Raw genomic sequence first — 20183 nt, forward strand, 5'->3', positions numbered from 1 at the left:
ATCCAACACTGAACCAGTTTCACGAAACTTAGCAAGCAGTTTGCTAACTGTAGCATGGGTGGTCTCGTAGGGTGTCTTGCATTGAAATCTGCTGCAATGACCCGGTTACTGCGTTCACCAGACATCAACACAATTTCTATCCCCTCCTCACGTGTTAACCTCTGCGACATGTCAATGGTTGTAAACAAAGAGAAACTTGTAAATAACTCATGAAAGAATAAAGTTACATTAAAACCAAGCACACCATTGTTTTTCTTGTGAAATTCCCAATAAGTTTGATGTGTCACATGACCCTCTTCCTATTGAAAAAACAAAAGTTTGATCCAAAATGGCCGACTTCCAAATGGCCACCATGGTCACCACCCATCTTGAAAAGTTTCCCCCCTCACATATACTAATGTGCCACAAACAGGAAGTTAATATCACCAACCATTCCCATTTTATTAAGGTGTATCCATATAAATGGCCCACCCTGTAGAATCAATAATAAAAACATTATTTTAAAAGTCATGGGGTGAGCAATAAAAACCACATTTTTGACCCAGTCAAGTTGTTCCTGAAGAAGTCTGACAATTTGATTTCCATGATCTAACACTTACTGGGACATCATGGTCATTGCACAATCAATGGGTGTCATCAATCTGCGTATCACATCTTCTGTAAGTAATTCTGGGCAGTGAGCGACAAAACTCCTCATAGCTGTCAAAACAAGGGAACATATTCTAATAGATTACAGTAGTACAGAAACAAATAAAAGAAACAAAACAATTCAAGAAGATTTTGGTTGAATTGAAATTCAAAGGGTTTAACTACAATACTTACCACAGAGTGCTCCTGCACGACCTTCTAAAGTGACCTGCCACGTAAAGGAATCACCTCTTGCTTTTTCTGCCTCTAGCTCTTTTTGAGAACGTGGGAAAACATTTCGCCATAGAAGCAACATCTTTGGAAGGTGATATCGAACAAGAGATGGGCCTGACATATATCAAAGCAAAAGTACTATTACCAACATTCATAAAACTAGTTTTTCATTTTACTTATTAGAAGGTGTTCCAATGTATTGGAAGGATCATGATAATTACATCACTGACAGAAAATAAAAATATTGCAGGCAGATTTAAATGAACATGTTGGATGCACAACAACTGCTAATAAAAACAGTGTGCTTACAGCTTATGTGCATTTTGGGTCAAATTCAGAGCAGCACTGAAATGCCAACCCGCACAGCTTTATAAGTGTTTTTAAAAGGCTACTTATATACAGAGATTCAGCAAAGCACTAAGAGCGTTAAGCTTAGAAAAGGATAACAATAGCCTTACATATGGATTACCTGGGAATATCTGTGGAAAGTGCCAGTTAAGAAAAGTCCAAAAATATAATGAAACTGCGGAACTCTAGAAATTAACTACTTAGTGAATAAAACAAAACTGTTGAGAAGTTTTAGAAAAAAAAACACTGCAAATTAAAACTCAAATGTCTGCAGTCTCAGCATATTTTGAAAACATTAACTCATCCTCAGGCGAACACATTGCACAAGTACAACTTTTACATACCTAAAGTCATTAGTGCACCCAAAAGCAACCACCCTGCCTGAGTTCGTTGCAGGGACAGTCGGCTGTTCTGGGCAGCTGTACGGAGCAGATCTTCTGCAATGCTGACAACCATCTTAAAAATAAAACAAACAAATCTATGTGTAAAAAAATGATTGTATTTATTTAGTCATAATACACTCTCATTTTCCAATTTTGCTTCTAAATGTAAATTTTCAAACAGAAAGCAGCATAAATCAGAAGATGATGTTTTGCATTACTAGTCTTCCTTGATATACTGGAATGTGGCTTCAGTTATTGCAAGTCTTTCTTTCCTTTAAATCAATAAACCCAAATTCCATCTATGCCATACATATTTAATTAACCAAGCCAGTATACTATATCAGAAAACCTTTTCTCACTGTTTAAATGTAATATCATATCCATTAATGTACAAAAAATAAACACTGTGGACTATGGCCGGCTTGTCATCCCGGCCAATACCCCCAGGCTGCCTGGTGGAGCTCTCCCTGCAGCATGGAGGGGCCCCGAATACCAGCAGGGAATCCTGGACTATGGAGTTTTCCTTTATAGCCCTGCTGGATACCACAGGGGCCAACAGAGGACGCTGCAGGGAGGCCCAGAGAATCATATGTGCCCTATATCCCGGAAGTATGTCATAGGCAAAGTGACAGGGGAAATGACGTACTTCCGGGATGAAGAAGAGGACTTTTTATCTGACCTGAAAGTGATAAGGAGTCACATGGTCTGAAGGGTTGGAAACACTTCCAGGTCAGGTAATATAAAGGACTATGGGAAATCCCCAGACGTTGAGCCGAGCTGGGTGGAAGGCTGGCAACGCGTCTGGGAGTGGTGGGGTGTATTATTGTGATTATTGAGAATTGTAGGAGTATTGTGGAGAGGAGGGTGCTTTGTGCACTATATAGTTCAAACGTATATTATATTTGGACTTTTACCTGGTGTCTGACGTATTGTCCGAGGGTTCAAGAGGATGATAGCGCCCTCTGTCACAACACATATTCTACTTCTGAGCTCCCTACTTTTCCATTTTCTCTTTCAGATATCTATCAAATGTGTACACACCTATAAACACAGTTGTTCACCTATATGTTCCTAGAACTTGATGACTGGCAGGTTAACTGGCTTGGTCAGAGTCACACTATGAGTTAGTCAGTGAAGAGCACAGAACCAGTACAATGATGATTTATAAAGCCCAGCATCTTACTCACTTAGTCACAGCAGCAGATTTGTTTAATTATGAAGCGGTCACCGATGGCAATATGTAAGATTACATCTAGTCTTTTTATTACATTTGCTGCCAGGATTGTTGGATCCTGGCAGAGATACTACTTTTGGGGGGCATGAGTAGGAGACAAAGTCTGAAGGAGTCAGGAACTTGATGTCATATTATGGGACAATATTCCATTTTATTACTTTTTTTTTACTGTGTCTGTAAACATTTTTTCTGCCACAACAATTCTTACTATTTATCATCTGTGTATACTTCCCTGATTTCCCCTGCCAATTCTTGTTTTAAGCATATTTTTTCACATCCTCAGAAAACTAACATCAAAGTCAACATATTCCTTACAAGCAAAGCAATAATTTATATCAGTAAAAGAAGTTAAAATCAATTTCTAAAACATTGGCAAAACTAAGTGAAATATGAGACATTAAAAAAGAAATCATTGGACACACGGCATAAGTCTGTTATTGTATTAATAACTAAAGCTTATGCATTAATTATTGTTTTCTTCACTTTTAGCTGTATGTAATATAAATTATTCCTTAGGAACTCATGTAGTAATTGGAAGAATATGCCAATTTGACATAGCGTCTGGGCAGAGATTCAAGCTCAGAATCTTAGGGCTGTGCATTACAAATACTAATAATATACTGTAGGTATAATATACTTAAAAGAGTCATGTATTAAAAAAAAATAAAATAAATAAAACACACTACCTTTCCTTTTGAGTGTGGGATACCTAGTGGACACTGGTGCACACCACCAAGCAATGCCGCCATTGCAAAGCTATAGCCACTGACAGCCTCTGGTGATGTTTTCAAATTATTCAGGCGCTCAGTACTACGATCCAACAAAGGCGTGAGTTGGTATGGTAAAGCCACTGCCACACAGCGCAAACACCATGCAGCTGCCAACCGTGCTGCCATGCTGGGGTGAAGAAGTACTGAAGTCACAGTCTCTAGAAGGCCTAACATCAACAGCAAAATAAAAACAAACAAAGCAGTTTAGTTGAAAAATATAGGTCACATCTGTATTATTCCTCTCACATTCTTTATATTTCACTGCATTCAAGCATAGCGTATTGACCTTCAACTTCTATCCACTGATCAACACAAACTTAATGTCAAGCTAAACCAAGAATTATCAGACACTTTTAAGTACAAATAAACATACAAGGACAGATTTTGCAAATATTTACTGCCTTGTTAAATTTATGTTTTAAAAAAATAATCATCAGTAATATTTTCTTTATACCTTGGCCTAAACCTGCTATCATTTATCACAGATAGAGTCAAGGAATACCGCTTAATTTATACTTTTTAAGGAGCAGCACATCTAAGATTTGCAAAGGTGTAGTATGATCAAGAAAATTATGGTTCTGTGCCATAAACCAAAAAAAGTAACTTCTTGTAATTATTTATAGTTCAGGAATATTTATCTTTAATTAGTTGCTTATTATAGCTTATTAAAGAAGTCTCAAGTAATAACAGTACCAAAGGTAGAGAGAGAGTTACCACCAATATGAATTCTGGTTTCTTTATTACCTCTTCCATCCCAAAGAAAAATGAAACATTCATTTGAACATTATTATTACTTCCATTTACTCTCTAAAACCAATTCCCAAATTTGTACAACTGACTAATGCATTGCAGAGTTATTCTTTGAGTGCTGTATCGACAGTACAACTGCCTTGAGGTCACAGTGAATAGCTTAAACCTGACCTGACAATTATTTCAGGAGAGTAACATGAAATAAGAATTGCATCAGGTAAGCCAATTTGCATTTTCTATTAAGTATAATTAAGTTTTTTGAAACACTTGTTCATCTTGGCACTGGATAGTAAAGACATATTACATGTTTATCGGGTGTGCACGAAAGAATTTCTCTCCACTTCGTACATGTTACAACTACTACTACTACTAGTACTACTACTACAGTTTTTGCCCTATTAGTAAATATAGCAGTGTACACCAGTAAACAGTATGCTTTGAATATGAACATGAAGGTGATGCAATGGCTTCTGCCACTGAATATGTAATTCCTCCATGCTGCAAACTCACCAACTGAAGGTTCCTGGATTAGAGGTGATGCAGTAGCACTGAGACTCTGCACAAGGCTGCCCAGCTCTTTCAACGCACACACCATGACATGCTGGCTTGCTGACACATCTGCTGTTCCAGCTTTATTTTCATTATTTGCATCATTTACTACTGCTTCTAAAAAAAATCAGATGTTATGAAAAAAAAAACAAGTATGTAATTTATGCAAGAATGACATTTTCTGTAAAGCTATCAAATAATTGCTTAAAGAGAGGCCAAGACAAAATGTCTACTTTGTCAAAATGGTGAGAAAAAGAATTCTAAAATTGATCAAAAAATGCAAAAATAAAAAATTACAATCAAATGCCCCAACTTCATTTTAAAATTCATTATTAATATTAAACAATACTGTTAAAAAGTTTTGAACATCAAAATCTGTTGACATTTGGCGACATGCATAATTAATATAACCAATATGCAGCTGTTTCACAACTTCATTTCTCCAAGTCTTTATTTGATTCAAGGGCTTCTGCAAACAAATGTCCACATTAAAAATTAAAATTACAAGTTATAGAAGCATGCGTTTACATACTGATGACTAACAGTAGGACCCCATACTGTCCAGGCTGGGGGCACCAACTAAATTTTGGGATGAAGCATAGCATACAGTGTCCCCTGTAAAAATAGGGAATATATGCAAAATCTGATGAAGACACAGGTTTAACAGTGTGATTTTGCATTCCGGAAAAACACACGCACGCATAAACACACACACACACACACATACAGCTTTGTATATTAGATGCAATCTAAAATATTTATATCCCACAAAAAAGTCCTTAGTTTTACTTTAAATTATTTCATAAAATAAATGAGTAAAAATCTAAGAGACATTACACTTTTATAACACACATATAGCTGTCGTTATACTCAGTAATTACAGGTAATGTGATCTAATGAATGCATTGTTTTCTTCAATTTTTGGTTGTTCACAAAAAACAAAATGTAATTTTCCAGATGCAACAAGAATAAATGATACTGTGTGTTGGAATAGGTTAGTACTAGAAAGAGAGGTTTTTTTTTAAAAAATGTAGCCCAGTCAAATATATTACAAATAAAATTTAAAGGACCAAATATTAGCTAATATACAAGCAATGTTGATGAATAAGACATACCAAATGCATTTCACTTTGCATAAGAGTGTGTTAATGAAACTAAAAACTGAAAGTCCGCTATTTAAGATATTGTTTAAAATAAAAGTTGGAAAAGTAATGCTGAAATTCAATGATGTTATTATTTTAATGTTAATGAAATATGTCAATAGTGTTAAAATTTATAATAATTTTAGTGCAAATATAAACATGGTGCCGGGTATGGGCACAAGAGCTTGTAAGTGTTAATGAGTCATAAGTCAAAGGGGTGAATGCCACCTTTACAGAAAAAAAAAAATCAACAACTAATTACACAAGGCACATACTGTATTTTCAATTAAAAGTATAAAATGAATTAGCCAAGTGAATGCTTGTTCTGCAATGTTTTGAACCTAGCCAAGCAACCACATTTTAACCCAAATTTAACAATCTATTCCTTACCAACTGCCCTCATCTGCTTACTGATGGCTTGGCAGATTTCTTTGGCAGCAGCAATTTGGGCTTTTTCTCCCAGCAAGCTTCCAACAGTGGCCCGAAGAATGAAAGAGACACAGCGCCGTGAGTAAACAGCCTCCACATGGGTCTGAATGGCTCGAGGGTGAGATACTAAGTCCAGAACGTGGGAAAGGAATGTGGCAAAGTTACGCTCTAGCCATGGGCCCCCAAGAGTAGTAACAAAAATGACATATGCCTGGAAAAGAGAAAAAAAATGTCATATAAAAATGAACACCAAATCACAAATGACTTCCCCTTCTTAATACTGTGGCAAGGCCAGTTTGGAACACAGTCAGCTGGATTCCAACATAAAAAGTATGTTTGAGTCAAGAGAGAACACAAGTGACTGCACTGCCTGTGGTGCATGAGAAAAAAGGCAACAGTGAGAGTGTATTGACTGCCTGCATCTCTGTCTGTTGTGGGGACTGCACTGCCTCAGACCAGAATTATATCCCAGTGAAAAAATTGGAACAAAACTGGACAAGTTCTACAGTACATACTGCAATTACAATTACCCTGTCACAATGCATCAAAATTCAAAAATGTCACCTTGGATTTAGTTTAGGGAGTATTGTACTAACCTGTGTCACACCAACTCGAACCTCTCTGCTGACAGAACCTCCTCCTTTCAGCATTTCACCACCACTTTTAAACAATCCAGATCCTCCACGTAAGAATCCTGTAGCCAATAGCTCCAGCACTTCATCTAGGCTGGCTCGCTTCACATTCTGCCGCATAACTGTTTCAGAATCACAATAGTAAGTGCAATAATGTTAGCTAAACAGCTCTCATATGCCAACTTTTAAACAGTTATTATTTTTATACATCTAAAGCATAAAGCAACACTGTAATCCAGAGACTATTGTGAGGCATAAAAGTAATCTGTAATAGGGCTCATTTCCTTTTACATTTTCGTCACAGATTTTCCAAAACTGTTTTATCCATTTTAAGATCACTGCCAGCATTCAGGCAGCGCTGAATGCAAGGTAATCGCAAACCCTAGATGGGGCAACAATCTATTGCAAGAAACATGCATCCAAAGTTATTACTGGAGATTGATTTAGAATCACCAGTCAATGTAATGAGAACAACTTGGGAAAGTGGAAGGAAACCTGGAAGAATGTGCAAACTCCTCACAGACTGCAATGATGCAAGGGGCTTAAAAACAAGTTATTCCAACCCTACACCTTTAGATTCTCTTTACATATGCTTACTGACCACTTAACAGCCAATGTAGTGAGCAGACCATTATTGTCCCTAAGATGAGATCCCACATCATTTAAAATAGCAGTGATGAGACAGATACCAGCTCCTAACTCACATACCTAACAAATGAAATGAGTTGCAGGCTTTGCAGAAAAGTGCATAAAGTAAAAATTTAATACTAAACAGTGATCATGTCCTCTACCTCGATGATTTTACATGTTTTTTTACGGCGCATTACCAAAAAGTCAAAAAAGGACTGTCACTGTCAAACATTTACTGCTTAGTATATGCTCATTATAACCCAGAATATTCAGAATGCAAGGATTAAAAAATACAAAACATCCCAAAATACAAACACAGTGATATTTACCAACTAGAAGTGTAAGCAGCATGCTCAAAAAGAATCTATTTTAGAGCTCCAACAGGATTAACAAGGTAAATGATGCTAGATACGAAAAACTGAGTAACACTCAGACTGCCTAATAAATGTTTTCTTTCAATTATTATACATCAAAACCAATCCTTTTTGATAGAGCATGGATTAATAGAGGTAAGGATAAAAACGTAACGTGGATGGCTACTAAATATCAAATCCAAGTGGGTTGCTCTAGTATTTTTTTCATTTTCACAATAGTTTTAAAGTAACATTTGGTAAGCTTGTCTTAGTAATACAACAGTTAATTAGTGAAATGTGATGTGTACCTGCTGCTTGTTTAGGCATTAAGGCTGTGGCCATTACTGTTCCTAAGAGCTTGGACACAGCCACACGGACACCATAGTTGGAAACTTCTAGTGCCTTGAAGCAAGGGGTTGCCACATTTTCCAGCTCTGTGGTCCACATAAAAACCGCTTCATTCTGAAGCTCCAGCAGGCACTAAAATGAATAGAGAACAGTGAAAGTGAAAAAAAGACATTCTATATTATATTTACACTTGCTGACTAGATTTATACAAATATGCAAGGTACAGGATTACTCTACCACAAGCTGTAATATGAGAAAAGGTTTGACTAGAACAGGGCATTCAGCCAAGCATAGTTTAAAACTTAATTGAACAAAACCATATCTGAGAATTCGCTACCATTCCTAAATATAAATCACTCAGAAATCGCTCAATTTATTCTAAAGATAAAAACTGAGATTGTAGCAATTAAAATTTCTAAACCAACTTTAATTTAAATTAATTATTTTTTATTGGTATTTGCATAGGCAAGATCAATTTGATTAATTGCTTTTAACCTTAAAATCAGGCACTAAATAAAGTGATAAATATTGTACTGCAAACAGATTTTTTTAAATTTCAGTTATCATAAATTCAACTAAAAAGAGATGCATATACTTCTTTCCATTAAAAATTATATACAAAAACAGCCAAGAAATGCTTAAAAAATGCTTGGCTTAAAAAAATATGGAAAAGTTAATACTAATTTGCACAAAAGTGAATATGACACTGAAAAACTGTTTTGGTACAAAGCACACTATAAAACTCCACAAAAAAATGATATCAAAAATTGATACCAACCTTTGCTACTGCACATCGTACAGCCATGGATCGGTCTGTCAGTAAAGAACGGGCATTTTTGTAGATGTCCCGATGGCAGGAAGCTGCAGCACCCCCAAGTCCATTCAGCACTTTCTGCAGACTTAGCAAAATCTCACTTCGGCCCTGAGACTGCAAAGAAAAGAGCAAAAAGTGGAACATTCAGACCTTGAATGTTGAAAACATCTTTAAACCTTGTCAGTGGGAAAACCTCTAACAAATTTAGAATATAGTATAGCTTACATGATTATATGGTGTAAAATCATTTTTAATATTAAAAAAATCACTACGATTAAACAGACCTGCTTAATGTTTAGCTGTTCTATGGCTGACACTGTGCTCTGATACCCAAAGGTCATGAGAAAAGACAATTTCCATTCAGGGAATGACAAAATATAGCAAATCAAAAAAGAAAAAATCAAACTATATGTTTACAGTTAATTGCATTATATAATCATGCACCTTTCACAATATCTGTAAGACTCAAAGTGAAAAACTTAAAATTTCTAGACCAATTTTAATTTAAATTAATTTTTTTATTGGTATTTGCATAGGTAGGATCAATTTAATTAATTGTTTTTAACCTTAAAATCAGACACTAAATAAAGTGATGAATATTGTATTGCAAACAGATTTTTAAAATGTCAGTTATTATAAATTCAAATAAAAAGAGATGCATATACTTCTTTCCATTCAAAAATATATATGGAAACAGCCAAGAAATGGTTTCATTACATTTATTTCCTTTTGTCACAAACATAAGAAAACAGTAACTTCATTAATTAGCAACAGCCAACGTGTTGGAGGCAACATTACGGTGATCACTAACCTAAATAGAACTAAAATAGCTTTGGTCATCATATATTTACCAGATTTCTAAGATAAATAATTTTAACTAAAATGTCCTAATATGAGTTCCCACAAGCTCATAATGACAGGAGAGATTTTTTTTTATGTTTTTGGCAAAGCGAACAATGGTTGCCATCTCAATATGTAAAATCACTGCAATAATCTTACATTTCATGAAAGATCATAACCTCCCAGATACATAATTTGGAACTAGGGATGTGTTGATCGATTGGCTGCTTATCTAAATCAGCTGATTATCACTAAACAAGACTTGATCCATGATCAGTATATTGCCTGATCACAAAATCCGATCTTTCCGGCCCTTGCTTTTCTAATATTTATAGTAATTTAGTTGCAGTGCTCCTTACGCAAGATATTACAGTAGTTGAGCCAGCACGCATCTCTTTTTTATTTTTATTTTTTGCAGCAAACGTCTTGCAGTGTAAACAGAGAGCAGTGAAGGCTTGTTTTATCAGAGAGCTTAGCTTTATGTTAAAGAAAGTGAAGTAATAAACAGAGAATAAGGAATCAGAGAAGTCGTTCTGTGCTTTTAGACAAATGGCAACAAAAACTACTTTAATGAAATCAGACCATTATTATTTTGTCCTTTAAAACTAAAATGGGCACTGTTTCAGTTTGTACAGTGGGACAGTTTTAAGTGTAGCCGATTAAATTTTTAAATGGAAAAAGATAAAGAAGAATTTAAAATTGCTGCTTAGTAACCAATAGGCTTGTTAGCTTAACAGCAAAATGCATCTTTTACTTCTAAACCTGTTAAGCATGTTAGTCTTGGGTCTTCTAAGCAAGTTAAAAAGTTTTTTTGTGTTCACCACTGAGTAAATGTCTATTTCTTAACCTCTTTTCTGGAGATGAAATTATCAGAAAAGTGCTTGAACAGAAAATTTAACTATATGCAGACAATATAGTGCTTTAAATATCAATATCCCTCACTGACCACCACAAGAAGGTGCGGAGCACATACGTACACAATGAAACCGACAAAACCAGACAATATCTTTAGTGAAATAACAAATATTTTGCAAAATAATGCAATCATTTCTTTTTGAGTGGTGGGAATATACATTTGTACTAATCTGTTGCTCTTCTACATGATAATCACCATGTCCACCTTTTCAGACCTACTCAGTGTTTAACATAGAGAAAACACTAGGGAATAAGACCCGAAGTGGCCTTTATATAAACAATGTATTTGCATCTTATGAACAATTACGCTCCAAATTTTACTTTTCAGCATCACAATTTTTTCCTATAAGCAAATTAGAAATTTTGTTAAAAGAAACCTACCGAAGTCTCAACATCTTGCACTTACATCAATCCCAGAGGCCATACTGATTAGTCTTGGTGAAGATTAAGAGAAGATTTCAACAATTTTTAAAAGAATTCACCAATCATAAATCCTAGGGAACGGTGGGAAAGGGACCTTTCAATTAGCGCCTCAGAAAAGGATTTCAACTCAGCCTTACATAAAATACATAAAAAATGCCAAGCATTCAATAATTCAACTAAATGTCTTTCATTTAACTCACTACAATTGTCCAAATGTACCTAGAATAAGACCCAATCTGCAAGCGCTGTCATCCAGCTTTAGCTTTACTAGGCCACATATTCTGGGAATGCACTAAATCAACATCATTTTGGACAAAAATCTTTGCACATTTCTCAGAGAGCCTCAGTGTTACAATCTCTCCTAATCCATTAATGGAAATATTTTTTTGTATTCCAGGATCGCATTAAAGTGCAAAGAAATATATACAGGTAAAATTCCATTACAACGAATATCTTTTACTATGAAATTTTCATTACAACAAAGTATTTTTACGGACCCAACAGTTTCCCCATATGACACAAGTCTACAGAAATCTTGTTACTACGAAATAAATTCAGCAGATGCTTTCGTTACAACGAAGTGCCTAAAAGACCTTGAAATGCCTGAGTGAATCATCCACAGAGCAGTTAGTTCTGCGGCTGCAGCTCAGTTGTGCACAACAATCCCCAAACAGAAACACTGCTGCATTTGAAGACGTTGAAAAAGCAGTTTTTATGTGGTTCAGTGATGCTCGTTCAAGAAACATTCCTATTAACGCAGCACTCATTCAAGAAAATGTGAGGTTTCTAAACTCTCTTGGTACCTAACCCAATTGAACAACACGCCGAAGAGTGTCCCGAAGTCCACAATGTTCATCAATTGCTCTGCTGCGGCTCTTCACCGAAGCAAACAGAAAATAATCGATGGGTGATGCAAGGAACATTGTAAATGTAGGCCATAACCCTGCCTGATTGCTGTGTCTGTGTATAGGAGAGTGGCAGATCACGCTACAATAAATAACCGTGCTGTTCCTGCTTCAAACTGAATAAACCTGGTTTTTCTAAAGTACTGAGACTCAGTCTCATGTTTTGGGGTGCAAGACAGGGACTTATACTGTAGCGTGACCATGATCTTTTAGGATTTGCTTCTGTGGCACTTAACTGAAGTGCTGTGAGACTGCTGTCGCCCTGCCCCGGCAACGGACAAACAATCTTCCACAGACGCGGCAATCGCGCTTCAGGATGCATTTCGGCGTGTCGCCCTGTTGGGGGGGGGTATCCCAAAAGAATTCAGAAATCTCACAATATTAAGCAGAATAAAAGGATGATTCGGCTTCTGATTGAGAACTGTGTTGCCCACAACATGCTTCCACATTTAGATGTTTGCGTTGAGTTCAGTGCTTCAGCCATTGGATTTGGGCATCATTCGCACCCTGAAAAGTGTGTTATCGCAAGGAAATGCTGAGAAAAATTCTCATCAGCATAACTTGTAGACAGGAGGAGATTAAAATTAATGTGAAAGAAGCTACTAAAATGATTGCAAATGCCTCAATGTAAGTTAAAGAAAGCACTATAGTGACAAATGCAGAATTTCATTAAAATTAAATTTTCACTACATCGAAATATTTTTTAGATCCCTGGCAGTTCGTTGTAACAGACTTTTACCTGTAGATTGTAATAACCTATACTATGCTACAAGGACAGACTAATTTTGCTCAAATGGAAGAATACCAGCCCATCATCTACAATTCAGAAAATAACATTCTGTATTAACTGAAGTAGAAAAAAAATCTAATTCATTTTAAGAGGATATGTCCAAATTTTTTTTTTTTAAATATGGCAAGAATTAATTAATAATTGTAGAATAAGTATGCTGAGCCTGTGATTAATGTTTTCATGTTATTAATCATTTTATCATAGTTTTAAAAGGTTAATATTTTTGGTTCTAGTATTTCTTGTTTCCCCTATCTCTTTGGTTTAGAATTTTGTTTTTCTCCTTTGTCTTCATATCAAAGTAAAATGATTGTGTCTATAATAATTTAGTTAATTAAGCAGCATTCCATTACAATGCTCATTTTTTAAAATAAAAATAAGTAAAAAAGGAGAGAAGACACTGACAAGACAGCATATGGTATACTAGCAAAATACCCGTGCTTCGCAGCGGAGAAGTACTGCCTTAAAATTTTAATTAAGAAGAAAAGTAAACCTTTTTAAACTGAGGGAAAATATACCAATAATTATTTGTTAAGGATCTCTTTGTATACCACGTTGTCAGTTCGGCCCTGCGGTTGTAATATGACCAAGCTGTGCGCTGAGCTTACTCTTGAGCATGCAACATACAGTTGGCCATGTGAAAAGCAATCTTGCCTCAAATCTCACAGCTTGGATTGCTGCTGTCATAATCGGTTTGAGTTTCAGGGTTTGTTTCAATTATAACAGTATTTGCAGGACCGTCATCAGTCCACACCTTGAACCTGTCCCAGTCATTCAATAAATAAGACACAATGTTCCTCTGGATATCAAGAGTGAGCCTGATATGGCCGTGCAATATGTAACACAGAGAATGGAAAAGGCAGGTGCCATCTCCGGTCATGGAAACCACTCGGTAAGTGACAGTTCTTTGATCGATGGTGATCACCTCGATAGACATGTTAATGGGGGTACGGTTGGAATGATAAAGGAAATGGGTACCTGAACAATGTAAAGTAAGTCTAAAATACCTACACAATAGCTATAATCGTAATAAACGAACAATAAAACAGCGGAGAAGCCATGGATTAAATAAAAAGGCTGTAGTTATCAGCAGGGAGACGTAAATCCCGTGGCGAAGCAAGGAAGGGAATGTAGAGACTGGAGCGACGGACGGCCTTATATAGGCAGGCAGCCAACAATGTGGGAGGCGTTGGGATGGGAGACCCAACGCCACCTCACACAGTGACCGAGCTGCAGGCTATTGACGTATATATGTACGTAAGTAGGATTCAGTTAGCGTTGGGAACCTGTGTACCAAATTTCTTGAAGCTGGGCCAATAAGTAACAAAAACCGTTGAAAGGTTCAATATGGCGGCCGACAGTGGCATCATACCACCGAAATATACATACATTGGTCTCGGTTAGCGCAGGGAAACCGGCTACCAAATTTCGTGAAGATGGGGCCATGAATAAGAAAGTTCAACATGGCGGACAGTGTCAACCGTTACGCATAAAATTTCTAAATGAAACCTGCTTAATTTTTGTAAGTAACCTGTAAGGAATAGGCCAACCAAATTTCAGCCTTCTACCTACACGGGAAGTTGGAGAATTAGTGACGTTTGGAAAATTCAATATGGCAGCCGACAGTGGGGTCATACCATCGAAATAAGTAAGTACATCGGTATTGGTTAGCGCAGGGAAGCCGCCTACCAAATTTCGTGAAGATGGGGCCATAAATAAGAAAGTTCAACATGGCGGATGTTGTCGACCATTATCAACCATTATGACCGTTACGTGTAGAATTTCTAAATGAAACCTGCTTAACTTTTGTAATTAAGCTGTAAGAAATAAGCCTGCCAAACTTCAGCTTTCTACCTACATGGGTAGTTGGAGAATTAGTGATGAGTCAGTGAGTGAGTGAGTCAGTCAGTGAGGGCTTTCACTTTTATTAATATAGATACACTGTACATCTAAATAGCAAATGTTAATTTATATAATTCACTAGCAGAATACCCGCGCTTCGCAGCGGAGAAGTAGTGTGTTAAAGAAGTTATGAAAAAGAAAAGGAAATATTTTAAAAATAACGTAACATTCTTTGCCTGAAAGAAAGTGAATGAAATAAGTATAATTGTAATAAACGAACAAAACAACAGCAGAAAAGCCACGGATTAAATAAAGGAAATGGGTACTTGAACAGTAAACTATGTGTAAAATACGTACACAATAAGTATAATAATCGTAACAAATGAACAATAAAACAGTGCAAAACCCGTGGATTAAATAAAAAGGTTGCCTCGTTGGCGAAGCAAGGATAAATGACTTTCGTATATGTCGTTAGTTTATAAAACAGCGCAGAAGCTGTGAGAAAGCTGCTTCCTTGTTGAAGCAAGGAAACCAATAAAGACAACGCAGCGAAGAATGGCCTTATATGGGAAGCCAGTCAATTACATGGGAGGCGTGGTGACTAAATAGAAGTTGAAAAGATATACTTTTCCAAGGGGATGTGAGGCTAAAATGAATCGGGAAGCACACGTACATACTCAGTACATCCCCTCTCGGGAATCGAACTTCAGACGCCACCGCTTGAGGCGAAGGCTCTACTATTAGCGCACAGCGTGTAGTTTGTCTATTTGGCGTAGCAGTGTAATTCGTTTTTTGTTCAGCACTCTTTGGAACTGTTGCTTTTTGTCTGCGCACTGCGTCAGTTCACGTGAGTCGCTGAATATGGTTTTATGTGTCACTCGCTCGCTTCTAATTGTTTCGCTGCCTTCTTAATTATATAATGTATGTTTTCTTCATCGGTTTTTGGAGTTCTTCCTGGTTTTCTACGTAAGGCGTGATGATGTGCCACACGAAACTCCTCCCCTCCACGGCTTTCGAGCTCAACTCCATTATTACAGTATATGCAGAAAAATAGCTTCCAGTTATGACCATTACGCGTAGAATTTCGAAATGAAACCTGCACAACTTTTGTAAGGAAGCTGTAAGGAATGATCCTGCCAAATTTCAGCCTTCTACCAATACGGGAGGTTGGAGAATTAGTGATGAGTCAGTCAGTCAGTCAGTCAGCGAGTCAGTCAGTGAGGGCTTTGCTTTTTATTAGTAAAGACTAGCAAAATACCCGCGCTTCGCAGCGGTGAAATACTGTCTGAATATTTTTATGAATAAAAAAAGCGAAGCAAGGATAAATGACTTTCTTATATGTCGTTCGTTTTTAAAACAGTGCAGAAGCTGTGAGAAAGCTGCTTCCTTGGCGAAGCTCGTAAACGAAAGAAGACACCCAGTGAACACAGAAGAGAACCCCTGGATTAAATAAAACCTACACAATAACTATAAAAATCGTAATAAATGAACAATGAAACAGCGGAGAACCGTGGATTAAATAAAAGGCTGCTTCATGCGGCAAGGAAAAAGGACTTTCTTATATATCGTTCGTTTATAAAACAGCGCAGAAGCTCTGAGAAAGCTGCTTCCTTTGCAAAGTAAGGAAACGACTGAAGAGACGGTGGGGACACGGTAAGTGTTCGGCAAGGCAGCTGAAGCGCTGCTTTATGGGATCTGTAGTTTATTGTGTTACCAGTGCTTCATATCCCCGGGCCATTAATAACAATAATCTATACTAATAAAAGACAAAGCCCTCACTCACTCACTCACTCACTCACTGACTCATCACTAATTCTCCAACTTCCCGTGTAGGTAGAAGGCTGAAATTTGGCAGGCTCATTCCTTACAGCTTACTTACAAAAGTTGGGCAGGTTTCATTTCGAAATTCTACGCCTAATGCTCATAACTGGAAGGTATTTTTCTCCGTTAACTGTAATGGAGTTGAGCTGCAATGAAGTGGGGGGCGGAGTTTCGTGTGACATCATCACGCCTCCCACGTAATCACGTGAACTGACTGTCAACGCAGTGCGTAGAAAACCAGGAAGACCTCCAAAAAGCGCTTAAGAAAACATGCATTATATAATTGAGAAGGCAGCGAAACAATAAGAAGCGAGCGAGTGACATATACTACCATATTCATGAGTGTTGCTACCTCGGAAAGAAAGCAAGGTGTAAACCTAAACTTTAAATTAAGTTCATAGACAGGCTACGCTGGCGTTTCACATGCCCACAGGTAATGCGGGATACAAGTTTAATGAGAGGACGAGGATATAAACGAGAGTTTTGATCACTTTGTAACTAAGTTAAAATTGCAGGTGAAGGGGTGTGCTTATGCAAATTCCGAGAGACTGTGTTTGTGGGGGATTGACAGTTAAGGTGGGTGGGGAGTCACGTCATCATCACCCCTCCCATTTACCTCATTTTGCTCTGAGCTGAGCTCCGCTGCTAATCACACTGCCACCAAATACTCACAGAAAAATCCACAAGTTAATACACACTCTGTCTCTAGAGTTTCTCACACTGAATCCTCCAGGCACTACTTAAAAAGGTTACATTGACAATCGTGTTACGTTATTTTAAAATCTTTCCTTTTCTTAGCACAAGCACAGCTGAGAAGCTTGATGCATGTGCTCCATAACGCGCTAAAAATAATGCATTTAATCACACTTTGCTTTACAAGCAAAGGGAGCTTTTGTCAATGCATGATTTCCTGGTACACCGATTACATTGATCAGTGCATCCCGATTCATTTTACCCTCGCACCACCTTAGTTTGAGAAGAAGTATGAAAAATATGAGGTTAACACAGAAAAACAGATCACCAATTCAAGCTTTATGAATAATCGATTCGCCATCAATAATTGTTTTGGTAAAGCCATCCTCCTTCCATTTTATAATTTTTCCGCCACTAGCCATGATTAAATGAACGGTAAAAAGTAAGAGAAAGCGAGGGTGACTTATTTAGGCAGGAATATATATGACAGCAACACTCATGACAATGTCAATCATGTTACGTTATTATTAAAATGTTTCCTTTTCTTTTTCATTACTTCTTTAACACACTACTTCTCCGCTGCGAAGCGCGGGTATTTTTGCTATATATATAATATATGAATGACCTCCAAAGAGCGCTGAGACTTTTGATATCATGAACGTGTGTACAAAACTGGGGTCTCCTGCCCAGCAAAAGTCGAGCAGCCAGCGCTGCGTGCGTAGCTGTGCCGGCCTTTGAGACGCTGACTGCGCTTCTGCCTTAAGTCAAAGTGAGCACTTTTAATTTTTTTCTTCCTCCCCCTGCGCTATAGCCCAGACAAGTGCAAACACGGGACCCCTTTTCTACACCACGGCAAAATAATATTAAGGCGATTCACACTTTCTTTTGCACGTATACGATTATGAGGTCCTCAGCTCGGATTATGAAGATACGCACAGGAGTGGAGGACTGACAGTGCCATCACAGCCGATTAATGGCGGGGACGTCTCACCAGTCTACACAAGACCCACCGCGACTGTCCCCAAAAGGCGATCATAGCGTCCAGCGAACACATCTCTCTATACTATATAAAAGAAAAAGGCAACTTTCCTTTCTTTACACTTTTTTCCTTTTATCCCAAACCAAAGCCTTTCTCTCTTAACACTGCAGAGGACACAAAACTAATTTTCTTTAATTGCCGGTAAGGCACATTACCAGAGGCACAAATTTGAACGGTCACATAGAAAATGTAATTTCTATACCACAGCCGTCGTGTAGCGCCTTTCAAAAGGGATCTACTACCGAGAGATGATCCATATACATTTTAGCTGCTGTTAGTTACTTACCTGTTGTGTTACACAGTCTTTAAAATGTAGTTTACCCAAACCACTCCAGTAGTGCTCAATGTACCTCCATCCATCCATTTTCTAACCCGCTGAATCCAATACAGGGTCACGGGGGTCTGCTAGAGCCAATCCCAGCCAACACAGGGCACAAGGCAGGAACCAATCCTGGGCAGGGTGCCAACCCACCGCAGCTCAATGTACCTGTACTTCTTAAAACGTTAATGTTTTACTGTTTAATAACTTATAGACTATATTTTATTATTTTTCCCTTGCACTCAGTGACCAAAGCTATACACACACATATAGACACATACAAACATACACACAAGTATATGTATGTGTATATATATATATATATATATATATATATATATATATATATATATATATATATATATATATATATATATATATATATATATATATATATATATATATATATATATATATACACACACACATCATATAATTTGTGTGTGTGTATGTATGTATGTGTGTGTATATATGATGTAGATAGGTATGTGTATATATATATATGTGTACGTGTGTGTGTGTGTGTGTGTGTGTGTGTGTGTGTGTGTATATATATGACAGCAGCAATCCAAGCTGTGAGAAAACAGTAAAAAGGAGGCGTGTCAGACGTTGTGGTACATTTTCTGATGCAGCTAGACGAAAATAACTTTGTGATGCTGCCACCAAATACACAAAACAATTACTTTGACAATCATGTTACATTATTTTTAAAATGTTTCCTTTTCTTTCTCTTTCCTTCTTTAACACATTACTTCTCCGCTGCCAAGCTGGTATTTTGCTATATATATATATATATATATATATATATATAGATATAGATATAGATATAGATATAGATATATATAGATATAGATATAGATATAGATATAGATAGATAGATAGAATAACATATATATATATATATATATATAGATATATAGATATATAGATATAGATAGACAGATATGAGAACAACACTCATATCAATGACAAAAAAATTACATTAACAATCATGTTACGTTATTTTTAAAATTTTTCCTTTTCTTTTTCGTACCTTCTTTAACACACTACTTCTCCGCTGCGAAGCACGGGTATTCTGCTAGTACAGTATATAAAATGATCTCGCGGGCCGGATATAATTACACGCCGGGCCGGATGCTGCCTGCGTGCCTTGAGTTTACCATACCATACCATATTTATTTGTTGAGCGCTTAAAAACACAGCATTACAACTGACCAAAGCGCTGTACAGTTACAACAAGCAGGACTAAAAGCAAAATATTAAAAATAAACATTAAGAGAGAATTAAAACAGAGATACTAAAACAGGTCAAGGGACCAAATAAAATAGAGAAAATAGCAAAAGGCAAGTGGAAAAT

At 36.9% G+C, this 20183-nt stretch overlaps 1 protein-coding gene across 2 annotated transcripts in view; it reads right to left on the reverse strand.

Moving 5' to 3' along the window:
* The window catches only part of heatr5b (HEAT repeat containing 5B), a 121793-nt gene that overhangs the window by 80660 nt on the left and 20950 nt on the right, over nucleotides 1–20183 (reverse strand). The window contains exons 5-13 of one of the 2 annotated variants that reach the window (XM_039737848.1): nucleotides 9208–9357; nucleotides 8390–8561; nucleotides 7063–7220; nucleotides 6428–6677; nucleotides 4857–5009; nucleotides 3513–3763; nucleotides 1554–1665; nucleotides 823–975; nucleotides 600–699 (exon numbers count right to left, since the gene is read on the reverse strand). In XM_039737848.1, coding sequence (XP_039593782.1) covers nucleotides 600–699; nucleotides 823–975; nucleotides 1554–1665; nucleotides 3513–3763; nucleotides 4857–5009; nucleotides 6428–6677; nucleotides 7063–7220; nucleotides 8390–8561; nucleotides 9208–9357 — 1499 coding nt within the window. Of the gene's footprint in view, nucleotides 1–599; nucleotides 700–822; nucleotides 976–1553; nucleotides 1666–3512; nucleotides 3764–4856; nucleotides 5013–6427; nucleotides 6678–7062; nucleotides 7221–8389; nucleotides 8562–9207; nucleotides 9358–20183 lie in introns of both variants that reach the window. The other variant, XM_039737847.1, reaches the window with a different exon arrangement.

This window comes from Polypterus senegalus, chromosome 16 (assembly GCF_016835505.1).
Source record: "Polypterus senegalus isolate Bchr_013 chromosome 16, ASM1683550v1, whole genome shotgun sequence".
Classification (NCBI taxonomy): domain Eukaryota; kingdom Metazoa; phylum Chordata; class Cladistia; order Polypteriformes; family Polypteridae; genus Polypterus; species Polypterus senegalus.